At 37.2% G+C, this 13,626-nt stretch overlaps 1 protein-coding gene across 1 annotated transcript in view; it reads left to right on the top strand.

The window, feature by feature from the left end:
* CDC40 (cell division cycle 40) overlaps positions 1–13,626 on the top strand; it is a 37,265-nt gene that overhangs the window by 11,738 nt on the left and 11,901 nt on the right. Inside the window, exons 4-7 of the mRNA XM_053938733.1 lie at positions 7,587–7,670; positions 9,606–9,745; positions 10,331–10,427; positions 12,111–12,250. Of these exons, the coding sequence (XP_053794708.1) occupies positions 7,587–7,670; positions 9,606–9,745; positions 10,331–10,427; positions 12,111–12,250 (461 nt within the window). The remainder of the gene's footprint in view (positions 1–7,586; positions 7,671–9,605; positions 9,746–10,330; positions 10,428–12,110; positions 12,251–13,626) is intronic.

Below are 13,626 nucleotides of genomic sequence, written 5' to 3'. Positions count from 1 at the left end.
TATTAGAACTTGACAGACAATAAAGTAGGAGCCTCTATTCAAGATCAGAATAGACAGATTAAATTTTGTTCTGTGAAATTAAATGTAACATTTTGTGGGTTGAAATTAAATGTAACATTTTTGTGTGTGTAAAATAGATACTGGGAAAAAGTGCCTATAGTCATACAGTGTTTCATTGAGGGCTTTTTATTTGAAAAGTTTCATTTGGAGAAAGATAAAGCTAGCAAGTCTACTCAAAACTACTTCTATTGGTTATGTCATCACTGTATAGCAACTGTCTTGAAAGCTGTATTAAAAATGAGTATAAAAATGTATTTTTAAATCTTGGAACACTGACAACTGTGCAGCTATCATTCAGCTTTCTAGAAATGTTCAACAGATAATGATCTGGATACAATGACAGTGGAACTAGGAAAAGTCTGAGATACAGGCTGTTTAAACAGCAAGAACCAGCAATGAGAACCTGAAGTTCAAGCTAGAAGATGCAGTAAGTGAGCATGATATTCTGGCTCAGTAGGAGATCTGTTAAAACAGCACTCCTTTAAGTTGTCAGAAAGTTATCTATTAACACTTTCAATACTCTCTTTTTCCATTTAGAAGGATGCAATAAATATCTTTTCAGAAAATACAAAGTATAGAAATGCAAGTAAAATTGGTAGGCATAAACCCAAGCCATAAATCTTTTTCAAGACTGAGTCATAACCTATTAGAAGAACAGGAGTAAACCTCTCTTTTTAAAGCTGCAGATCTTGAGACTTCTGGTCTCTGTTACTCTCTTTAAGCACCATTGCACGAAGGCAGGAGGTCTCGAACAAATCTGCAATGGCTGGTAAATAGATAAGCAGTGACTGTAAATGAAGGACGAGGGTAGTAAATGAGAACATGTATCCAAAACAGCTCAACTGTCTCAGTATCTTTCACAAAAAAAAGAGACAGCTTTATAATATATATAATCCTGAAAGCTTAGACTTATTCATTGAGAAACCTGTATATTAAGCACAAACAAAACCCAAGTATTTTTTGGCATCTAGTCTTTCTTATCTATTTCTTGTGCAGTAAATATTTACTCTTAAAAGTACATTTTGCTTGTGATGCTAGGATAGCATCACTGAGAACATCCATGCTGTCATTGACTGTGGGTCCTTCCAGCCCTTTATTCCATTAGACAAGTGGTCAGCAATGGGTATCTAGTGAGGAGCAGAAGAAGGAAGCAAGAAAATAGTGATATATCTGAATTCTTCTTTTCAATACGCAGTCTGTCAAGCAAGGGCAATGTTTATATATTTATTTATTTTCAGACAACTTGTTGGGGATTTTCTGTTTTTTCTTTTTGACAAACTTTTCCAGCTGCTTCTTGAGCCTGTATAATTTTTCTGTGCACAGGCAGCAAATAATTTTTCTTTCAGGCAGCTCTGCAGCTTAGCAGCTCCTTATGTGAGGAAGTATCTGTGTTTCAAACTTGTGGAACTTAACAGCTTTCTAGTTTGGCTTCATATCCCCATGTCTCTTATGCTGGAAAATGAAATGACCACCCATTTCTTATTCACCATTTCCATGTGATTTCTTGTTTTATAGATCTTGGCCATAGCTTCTTCTCAGTCTCCTTTTTTTTTTCCCCACCTGCATAGATCTGATCAATCTTCTTGTTCCTCAGTTGCAGCCTTTTCTTGCCTATGGCTGTCCTTGTCTCTCTTCTGTATCTCTTCTAGTTCCACTGTATTGCTCCTAAGATGGAGAGCAAAGCTGTGCACAGCCATTACATGTTACTCTCACTGTGAATTTGTTCTGTGAGTAACTTGCTGAAAGCTACTTGCTCCATTTTTCCAGTTAATTTATCAATATGTTGAATGTCATGGGCCTGAGGATGAATCCACCAGCAACCGTCCTGTGCTGTGCAAACCAACCATTTATTCTTGACAGTGTTTTAGTAACTTTTCATCAATTGAACATGTCAGGACCTGTGGGTTTTTTAAAATGTCTTTGAGGCACCCTGTAATCAGTCTAACTTGGTTTCGTAAAGGTATCCAAGATCAACTAAGCTTTGCTCATTCACAGGATTGTCACCTCAGAAATATTCTGGCAGTTTTCTCATTGTGATTTACCTGTAGAGAAAATTGTGGTGTCTGTTCTCCTACAATATATAATGCTCATCTAAGTGCCTACTCACTTTATTTATTGTAGTTTCTACTCCTCGAGTCTTCTAACCATACAAATGTCTGGCAGGTTGATCTGCAGTTCTCCATGTCTCCTCTGAAACATCTTTTGAAACATTGCATTGTTTTTGATACATTCCTTTTCTGTCATATTGAGGTGATACTAGGTGAGAGTATCTGACTTGTGATTTGACTTTAGATCTCTTGGGTGACTGCCTCTGATCCTGGTGTTTGTTAGCGCTTATTTGACTCTCCAGTTTCCTGGCATTTCACATTGAGGTAGATACGGCATCATGTTGCCCATAAAGAAAGATTCTGGCACAGGAGTCTACCCAAGCTCCACCATAATCAATATGTGTTTAATACAACCCTCACAGATGCTCTTTGCAGTTCTTAATCATCAGTTGGCCTACACATTGTCAGGTACACTTTCTATCCCTGCCTGTTTTGATGAAGGACAAGCCTTAGTTTTTATATCTTATAAGATTGCCCTCACTTTTGGGAGCAGGCTGCCTTAGTGTAGTGCTGTCTGCTGGAGTTTGGCCTTTGTATTTTCCACATCTGAATGCAACTTCAACTCTTTGAAGAGCAGTTTCTTATTTCTAATAGTTTCTCTTAACTTACTATTCGGCAGTGCTCACTTCCTTCTGGTTGCTTTAAATTCGTCTTTTATTAGCTGGCAGGCATTACCTTTTTTCCTCCTACATGATGTCTTTGAAGTGCCCCTGCATTTGAAAAAGGCTTTGCCCTTTGGCACTCACTTTCTGTTCCTTTTAAAAATCTTTTCTTAATATAGCCCTCCTGTTTTGAGATTGAAATCATTGTCATAAATGTTTTTATATTTTCCTTTGCTTTGTCAACAATGTTAGTTTTTATACTGCGTTATGGTCATTGTTAAAATGTGTGTCCTTAGAAAGAATATCTTAAAATCAAGTTTCCTGCACTGCTAAACTGGCTGTTCTTCATGTGAATCTCTGACATGACTGCTTCATGGTACAAGTACATTGTGTAAAAATAATCACATCTTGGTGTGAGATTTGTGCAGTCTGCTGCAAGGAGATGACTAAAATATGTCATTATTACTGTGCTTCTTTCCCTGGCACCTGTTGTTTAATCTCTGTTACCATTTCATGGTTACTGCATTTTCTGTCTCAGTGGTCACTCTGGGAGTTCTGGCAACTGTACTCACCACTACTTAGACCTGAAATTTCAGTCCACAGGATTGTTTAATGCTCATTAACACTATTAACTTGTTAATCTGATTTATTTTTAAGCTTTCTATGGCATAGACCATGTTTTTCCCCATTGGCATGACCATCTTATTTCTGTATTCTTTCTGGTAAAGCATATATTCTATGTCCAATTATGTCAGTACTGTCCTACCAATTAGGTTAGTTTATTATGTTAAAACAAGATATTTCAATGTATTATTTTTAACCTCTCTCATTTTGCATGCGTGCTTGGGTGTTCCATCTCCCTGCCTTCAGTTTAAATAGGATTCTGTGATTATTACTGTCCCTGTTACCTGAGATTTCAGATTTCTGTACTACCTTTTCCTTGAGGATATGGGTTTCTAAAGATTGTGTGTCATTGCAAATTACTTCCTTTTTTAAGTATTTAAGTATTATATTTCTTTAGGTATTCTTTAAGTACCCCAGCTATTTTATCAAAAAGTATTATTTCAACCTTCTCAGTGCCACCTGGTTTTTAATTTAAATGAGACCTACCCATGTCAGTAAGGTTCCCTTTATTCCAGGAGTTAGGGGAAGTGAAGTTGTCCCATTCACTGGAGATGTTTTCCACATTAGGGTTAAAATTTGCAGTGGCTGAGAGAGCTGGGACTGTTTAGCTTGGAAAAAAAAAGGAGTCCTGATGGGGAGACCTTATTGCCCTTTACAGCTACCTGAAAGGAGTATGCTGATGGCATAATCCATAAAAAACATTGAATAAAATAGTCCAAGTAGGCATTTTATGATGTTGTGAAAGGTCCTCTCCCAGTTTAATGGAAAACCATTAATAATTGTCTGTGGGAGTCTGACTTTTTAAATTGGCAACCAGTTTTGCATCTGCAGTCCTTGGTAATCTACCCTAGTTTGAGTCCATTGATGTAAGGCAGTCTTCTTGTTTTAATTTCAACTATCAAGCAAAGGCTGTCTCTTTAGAAAATAAAATTCCCCTTCACAAGACATTCTGATTTAAAATGCTTAACTAGCATTGTTTTTTCAATGTTGTATTCCTTGGAGCATGTCAAAAAAGACCAGGAAGTCCTAACATACAGCACATGTTTATTCTTCTGTATCTGTGCTCTCAGCTGAAAGAGTCTCTTTTCTTGAAAATTCCCTTTTGAGTATAAAAAAATCCCTTTTGAGTGATAAAAAAGTCAATATATGAGCACATATACATTTTCAGAAGCAGAATTACAGATTATTTTTTACATGCTGCACACAAATTGTTCATGAATATTTTAGCCATTTCATAGCTATTTGAGCATCAGTACTCCTCCTAATAGTGGACTGCTTCATTCATGCAACATTTGATATTTTTAAAACTCTTCATCACAAGATATTAATGTCCTTTTTAATAAGAAATAGTCTTCTATTGAAGTCTAATGAATCTCAAAGCTCTTTATGAGTACTCAGTAACTTGGTTGTAGCAGGATTATGTCATCACTAACACTGATATTTTAAGAGCCTAAAATAACTGCCTTGAAAATAACACTTGTGATTTTTTTTTTATTTTAATCTACTCATGTTACATGCAACACCTACAGTCACTTATTACCTGTTAACATTTGCAGGCACTTTATTCTCTGATTACTTTGATTCTGCAGAGATGCCAGTTCAGAGTGGGTTAGTCCAGCTGTATTTTTCCTCATACCTGATCTACTTTGGATCTCTATGTGCTGCATTGCACAGTGAGGTGTAAACAGGCTTTAATGAGCTGTCGTTCTGGAATGCACATCAAAGTCTAATTATTTAACCAACCATTTTCAGGTGCACTGAAATTATGGATGTAGGTGGAATTGTATCTTTCGTTGCTAAAATGTTGTGGGAAATATCTGTCTCCTAACTAAAACTGAAGGAGACGCAGAAGTCAGGGCACATTATGTGGGATACCAGCTGAGTAAGATGAAAGCAAGCTGTCTTTTGCAGCTGCGTTTAGGAGTCCCAGCCAGAAAGAAAACATTCCCTTTCACATATCCAGTAGAAAGTAGAAATTGTTCAGAGCTTTTCTGTGAGAATGATGCTGGACCAAATTCAACTCAACTATAAGAAGTCTCCACTTCCACAGGAAGCTGTGCTTGGCCCAGGGGCCCTATTCATGGGAATACTGTCCCTCTTTTACAAGTACCAAGCAAATACAGTCCCAGAGATGCTGTCAATATAGTTGGAGGACAAGTAAACCACTGTATTGATTTTGACAGCAATCCAAAGTAATATCTCTCTACTGTTAACAGAAACCTTATAGCTTGGAAGGGAACTCCTTGAAATAGTGGCTTAGTAAAAGCAGGCAGCTAAATTAGGGGAAGTCTGATTGCAGTGTTGGCTCAGTTTGCTTATCCATAGAAGTAAATCCTACTAAAAGTCTAGAATAAATTATTTTCTTGTTTAACAGAGGAATAGTGGGAATGTATATTTTGTAAGATGACACTGGCGTGTATTTCTCTCCCTATATTGTATTCATGGATCATCTGGACATATGTTACTCCACAGCTGGATTTTACCAGGTTTGAAACTCCAGAGCTGTTTGGCGGGTGTAATGCTTTATTTGGATTGGGAATACCTGCTGTGTTCTTGGAATGGCTCTTCTACTGATTTCAATAGTACTTTTTTTCCCAGCATCTAAAAAGAAATTAACTGGACCGTGTTCTAGGAGAGTAGTCTTTCTGAAAAATGTTTGGGGATACAGTCTCCTTCCTTTGGCTGTTGGAATGGTATTGATAGGTTCTCAGCTTGTATGCATTTGTATGAGCCTTTATGAGCCATTGCTCTCCAGATTAGACTGGATAATCTCCCCCTGCTCATGATTGTCTCTGTGAATCAACAAAAATACAGGAATTGGATTGTATGCTGTAGGATTTAACTTATTATGTGTGTATGTGTGTGTGATTGCTTTTACTGATGGTTTAATGTCTTTCTTTCTTTTTTTTTTTCCATCCTTGATACTGAGGAATTCTCATTCACTCGTCAAGAGACATTTTATCACTTTAATATTTAATAAAAATTGGTGTTATGTCCACCAGGGTGCAGTCTTTCCCAAAAAAAAAAAAAAAATAAGCCACGGTGGTCAGTAAGTGTTCAGTGCACCACCTGTTCCTTGGAAACCAAATGAATTTGTCTATCTTATAAGATCACACTATCCACTTAGGAGAAATGGAGAAAAAAAGTTGAATATATGTATTAAAATTGTAAATATCCTGAATAGATATGAAATGCTTGTTCATTTTATAAATTATTTATAAGACTAAATGCAGCAGACTTTGTTGTGGTTGGAGTTGTTTTGTTTTGTTTTTATCAAGGCTCAATAGCTGTAGTCAGGAAATGAAGATGTGAATACTTAATTCTTTTAAAAATTAAAGTCCATGACTGCTGCTTCTGGTACCATTCACATTAGTTAAAGCAACTCCTTTCAGGTTGAATCTTTCCCAGTTGTGGCAGGAGGAGAATTAAGTAATTTTTGCTGTGGGAGACAGAATACACACAAAGTCCTAGAAAACTTAATTTATTTTTTCCCCCATCTCTGTCCTCTTCCTTCCAGCTGCTGCCACCCTAGGACTGCCAATGACAGTCTTTGACCCAGCAGAAGCAGTGGGCAGAGCAGAAGGCTGCTCCTGAAGCCAGAGGGCTCTGTGTACGCAGCAGCCACTGGCTGGTTTCCATGTGACTCACTGCCTTTGCTAACCAAGGAGCAATGCCCTGCACTAAAGCAGCATCCATTTAACATCGAGTGCACTGACAAGATTTTGAGTTAGTCTTTTCTTTATGCCATGTTACTAAAAGCAGAGGTTGCTATGGCATTTCAAAATCTGTTTGCATTGCAGCAAACTGACCTGAATTCAGCATTGACCTCACTCGGAGCAGGGGCATCCTGGGGTCCCTTCCCACCAGATTCTGTTACTTGGCTTCTTGTGATTACCCACCCTTTGTATCTTATGTTGTTAACTGTTGCCTATTACATTTATTTATTTCTCTGTGTTGTGCAAATTTAAGAATTCTGATAGCAAAAGGTACTCAAGGGCCTCATGGTGCTACTTCATAGTAATCTTTATAGTCAGGCCAAGTGAAAAGTTAATGGAATTCTAAAGTTTCAGTCCTTCATCATCCCCAGCTCATTCAGAGTTAACAGGAAAGAATTTGCAGAGGGTCAGAGTAGTAAAAGTTGTACAAAACTGAAAAGCTTGAAATAACAGTATTTTTTTTCCTCTTGTTCCAGGTTATGCATTAGATCCCTCTGTAGATAACCCTGAAGCTGCTACCAAATATATTGGTTCTGTAGAAGAAGCTGAAAAAAATCAAGGTAGTTAATTGAGAATCTTGTATAAATTACTTGCATCTTTAAACTGTTTTTATTTCTTCTTTACTAAGAAATGGAATAGGTATTAGCAAAGGAAGGTATTATGTGAGACTTACCCATGTCCAAGAACGCAATAAAGAAGAGATGTGTTGCAATTTTAATGTAGAGGGGGAAGAGAAATATTGGGAATGTTTTGTTTTCTTGAAGTAGCAAATTATTCAGGTTGTCATGACAAATTTCAGAATGGGATTTGTAATGTGCCATTGCATTAATACAATTTATCAGTACAATTTGAAACAGCTTTTTGGTCCTCTTAAATTCTGTCTCAGCTAACATTATCATGTGTCTGCATTAGGATACCTGTACGTTGAGCTAATCACTATAACTGCTCCTCAGGAGCAAACTGATCACTCTGTGTGCAACCTCTGCCACTCCTGTTGGGAGCTGCATGTTATCTCTGCTTAGCAAAGTTAAGCTTTTTGGGTTATTTGGAAAAGAAAAACCACTGGAAGGTTGCCAATTGGTAACAGCATGGCATGCCACTGGGAGGATTGACTACCAGAGGCATGGGGTTTGTAATTAATTCTTTGATACAAGATATTTAACACTCAAAGGGAATCGTTCACATTGGAAAACTGTACCTGTGTAAATGTCATGGTTATGCTTTCCCTTGCATGTCTTTTCAAATATCCTATTCACATGGGTATACAAAGGATCTTTATTTCTGTGTCCTCTTCCTCAGAATATATCCAAGTTTATTTCACTCTTTCCTTCCAAAGAAGGAAATAACTAAGATTAAACCATTTTTAAAAACCCTTTTCATAACAGAATTTTGTACTTCATTTTAAGAAAACCCTTGATTCATGTGATTACTTCTGATCACTACTTAACTTTATACATTGCCTATTTTCCCCTTGTTTGTGTAAAGGTTCTGTCTCTTTTGCACTAGATGAGTATTACTGCTGCTGCAGAAAAACATTGTTTGAAAATTGAACATAATTGTATATACAAGCTTGAAAAACTTAAAAGATGTTAAAATAATTACCTACAGGGTTTTTCCCTCACATATCTATATTGTATATTGGTTTTGACACATGAAATTCCGAGGGTGCAATATTTGTGAAAAGCTAGTTTTTCTATGAAAGAAGAAGGTAGTGGTTGGAGGGAGGTGATTGTCAATAGTGACAGACTTTTTAAAGAGGGCCTGTTGCAATAGGACAAGGGTCATGATTTTAAGCCAAAAGAGGATAGATCCAGACTAAGTCATAAGGAATAAATTTGTTACAATGTAGTTGGTGAAATACTAGAACAAGTTGCCCAGACAGGCAGTGGGTGCCTCATCCCTCAAAACATTCAAGTTCAGGTTGGACAGGGCTCTGGGCAACCTGATCTAGTTGAAGATGTTGCTGCTCGTTGCAAGGTGGTTGGAGTAGGTGATCATTAAAGGTCACTTTCAACACAAACCATTCTATAATTCTATTAATTTTTTTCTAAATTAAAATAAACAGTTGGGGTTCTGGGACACTTATCTTATTTTCATTTTGGGGCTGTTTTTTTTTTCAAACTGAGAGGGTTCAGAGGTATCAGAAGCCAAGAAGACTTTACTTTCAAAAACTACACTATTTAAAGCATGAAAATTGATGTGTTCATACAGTCGACAAACTTACTGTTAAAAATTTATCGTACATGCATGGTTAAATATTCTAACAAGCAAGGATACACAGTTAAGGTAGTTACTCTGTTACTGTGCATAGTTAGCAGTGTTCATAACTGGAAAAGTGAGCAATGCTTTGGCCAATTTTGCTCAAATACTTTTTCCATGTTGTCCTTTATACTGAAAGGAGCGGTGGTGGGGTTTTTTTCTTTTAAACTGACTGTGGTGTAGCCTCTGATGTATTCTGTGTTAGCAGTTAGTCAGTGTATTGTTTCCTTCTTCAGGTTTAACAGTGTTTGAAACAGGACAGAGGAAAATTGAAAAAAGGAAGAAATTCAAGGAGAATGATGCATCTAATATTGATGGTTTTCTGGGACCATGGGCAAAGTATGTTGATGAAAAAGAAGTGGCCAAACCATCAGAAGTAAGTCCTCCTTTAACAAAATGGATACAAATTGTCAGTACATGGCAGTGGCTTCAGCAGAGGTCCAGCTGCACTAGTGCTGGTCCAAGCAGATCCATGCTATGCTTTAGGGTCATAGAAACATTTTTGGTGATATGTCCAAATAAGATGTTCCAGATATTCTGCATTCAGTAATTTGGAACACTTTTTGGAAATAAAATAAATTCAATCTGCGTGTAGAGTCTGATTAAAAGAAACAGCTTGGAAAAAGAAAAGTGAAAGTAAAACTTTTTGGAAAAAAAAAGGCAAATGAAAAACCCCAATATCACACACACAAATCCATCCATAATAAACCATCCAACCAGCAGATATCCTTCTTGTCCAGTCAGTGCTTAGCTTTGAATAAAAATATATTCTTTTCAGTGTACATAGCCTTCCAAGCCTTTATGGTTTTGATAGGGGGATTCTCTTTATTGATGCTTAGAAATATTTCTAATCTTGTTTAGCAAATAAATGTCTTCTTAATAGTAAGCAAACAATAGTACAGTTCTGGATTTTGTTATGTGATTCTGACTTTTTAAGAGATCATGTTTTATTTTTTTCCAGGAAGAGCAGAAGGAATTGGATGAAATAACAGCTAAGAGGCAGAAGAGAGGAAAACTAGAAGATGATAAACCTGGAGAGGAGAAGACTATATTACATGGTAATGGCATCTTCCTGGCTGTTCTCATTTTCTAGCTTGCTGTGTTTTCTTGCCTGCTGTGTTAATTAGTAAGGATAGCAGACAGCCTCAGCACGTTGATGTTTCTGTATTGGAGATAACAGCACTCACAGGCAAAAGCATAAAGGATGGGGCAAGAGATAAATTTGGAGTAATTCCACTTCATACTGTGAAGAGCAGTGTGGAAAAATAATTTTTCAGAGTACGGTTTTATTTATTTATTTTTAATGTTACTAGATGCATGTATCCCTTTCCTGTTTCACAGAGCAAACATATTGAAGTTATGAGTTTGGCTTAGTTTCAGCTTCAGAATTAGTGTAGTCTTATGTGTCAGTATTTTCATCAGCAGGTAGTGCTCTGAGTTATGGTTTATGAACAATTTAGAAAATCACTTGGACTTTGGACTTCCTCAGTTTTTAATGTAAATGCTCTTGCATACTATGAATAATTGTATATCAATTAATTACCCTACAGAAGCCTGTAGTATGTGGTACCTTCAAAGAAAATGGCTTGGTAATTAAGTAGAATTCAGTAATTTTTTTAAGCTGTTACTTCAGCTGTCTGCATACAAAACTGCCCTGTGTTGCAGTGCTTGGTGCGAATAGTTTGGTAGACAGGGTCTCTCTTTGTGTACCAGTTTCTACAGCCAGGCTCACACACACGAGCTGTGAGCATCCTTTCTACGTGTGTTGAGGAAGAAGTGGTGGCTGTGAGAAAAGCATTGCTGACATTAGAACATTGTTCTGTTTATGTGTAGTAGATCATGACGGTATTTATTGAACAGCAGTGAGCATAACAAACATGAAATTTTAGCCACTGAGCCTCCTAAGGACTAATTATTTTGTATCAAAGTTTTCATGGTCTCTACCTGAAATTTCACAATGAAAGACCTTGCCATATAAACTGTGATGAACTCGCATGCAAACATTCCAGAAATTCTCCATTTTGAAGATATGTGTATGCATGGATACTGGGCAACAGTACAACCAAAACTGCCATAACAACATCCCAGAAACTGAGAAATTAAATTAGTCAGTGCACAGTTTATTGTCATGGCTACCCAACATACATCTACTCTGAAATAATCCATTTTCCTGCATAATGCATCCCTGTGTTTCTGACTGTCCAATCGCTTCTTAAATCTAGTTAAAGAGCAGCTGTTGGCTGTTGCTGACCAATATTGGTTCATGCTGGCCAAATGAATATTTTTTTCCTTGATTTGTAATTCTGTTGCCATGACTGACACATCACAGAGCTGGCCAGAATCTGAGTTGCAAGCAAATGTCAGGGTTAGAGTTGCACGGTTTAATCTATGTAGCGTTAGTGTAAGCAAAGTCTTTTTGGTCAGGGGAACTCTCTTGCTGTTTGATGATGAGGAAAAATGGATAAGAAAAGATTGTCTTAATGTTTGGATTGTAAGGTTCCAAGCAGACTTTGCTGAAAATTACATAATTTGAGTTTAACTGATGTCAAATAAGATTCCACATCTGTATGAAGAAGCTGTTTTTTTCTTATACCCCCTCTCTCACCTCTTGCTCTACAGCAGAGCAGCTGTGTTGACAAAACCATAATTGTGTGAGTGTGTGTGTGTATATATATATATATATTCAAAGATTATAACCTCTTAAAATATGGAATCTCAGAATTCTGTGTTCACCTTTTCAGTTAAAGAAATGTATGACTATCAGGGGAGATCTTATCTTCATGTCCCTCAAGATGTTGGGGTTAATCTCCGTTCTACAGTACCACCTGAGAAGTGCTATCTTCCAAAGAAACAAATCCATGTGTGGTCTGGGCATACAAAGGTAGGAATGTTTGTGAGCATACAGCATAACAACCCATTTAATTTTCTGTCTGCAGCTAGTAATTTCTATAAAACTGAAGAATCAGTAGAAGGAAAAGAGTATTTTCCTCTTTACCATACTCTGCATGTAATTAGTTGAGTTACATGCTCACAAGGTGAGCAAACACAAGGTGTTTGCCTGCTCCGTTGCAGTTGTCTAGCTTCATATAATTTTGTGTTAACATAGTGACTTCCTGACCTACCTTAAAGGGAAAAGTATTATTCTGTGACTTCGGGGGGATTTGAAGTTATTTCCTAAACTACGATGTGAGTAACAATAAGGCTAATTCTAGAGGTTCCTAAGAATATTTGGGGTTTGAGGGCTTTTGTAGTAAGAGTACTTAAGGGCTATTTCATATCAAACTTAGGCAAAGTTACATAGGTTTTGTGATTATGGTGCATCAGCATTACAGGTTTCTCAAATATAGCTAATACCTTTGAGAGGTGTGTCTTGGTAAGAGTTTTCTTTGATGCTGCTTAACATCCACAGTTCCTTCTTGTGTCAGATACCAAAACAATATATGCACTTCTGGTATTAAAAAAGTGCTTCACTGCTCAGGGTTGTACAGCATATACTCAATTTGCTGATTCATTTGCCACAAGTTCGAAGTATTAGTTGAGGAGGAATATGCTGCACTGCAATGGACATCACCTTAATAATATTTGGAAGAAGGAAGAAAGGACGCAGGGAATGTTTTTAGCTTTTACCCTTTTTTGCAGCTGAGTCATATCTCTGAGCTCTTCTTAAATGATTGCTGCATCAACAAGCTTATAGCTGCAACTGTCAGGGCTTTCCAGAATGACATCTCCTCCCCAGAGCTCTAGTCCCTCCTCTGCCTGTTTCCCCAATAAAACAGACTGATGTGTGAAATGGCTTTTTCCATCAAATAAGATGAATAATGATATCGATGAGAGAGGCAAAAGAAAAATGGGCTTACAAATTTAGAAAATCTGGGAGATATAAGTAGACAATAATAGGGAGGATAAAGTACCGAGCTCCAACCAGAGGTGGGAGGGAGGAACTGGATGGCATATGAATAATCAACATGAAATGGACATGAGGGCCATTAAAACCACAAGTACTTGGGGGTTCTTTGGACTTCCCAGAAAGGAGTACCTGGAATACAGACAGCTGTGAAGATGCCATGCCCAGGAAATCTGAGCTCAGTGGGTAGAAGGCATTGGTATTATATATAAGAAATTGAGCTGGCCAAAATTTTTTTTTTTTTTTTTTAATTCTGTACCTGCCCCATCTGCAAAGTCTTGTTATGCAGAGATAGTTCCTTTAAGCCCTAGTTTGTATTTATTTGCTGTGTTTGCCACAGTAATGGTGTAGAT

Source organism: Vidua chalybeata, chromosome 3 (genome assembly GCF_026979565.1).
Source record: "Vidua chalybeata isolate OUT-0048 chromosome 3, bVidCha1 merged haplotype, whole genome shotgun sequence".
NCBI lineage: Eukaryota > Metazoa > Chordata > Aves > Passeriformes > Viduidae > Vidua > Vidua chalybeata.
This window is presented reverse-complemented; position numbering and strand designations above follow the sequence as displayed.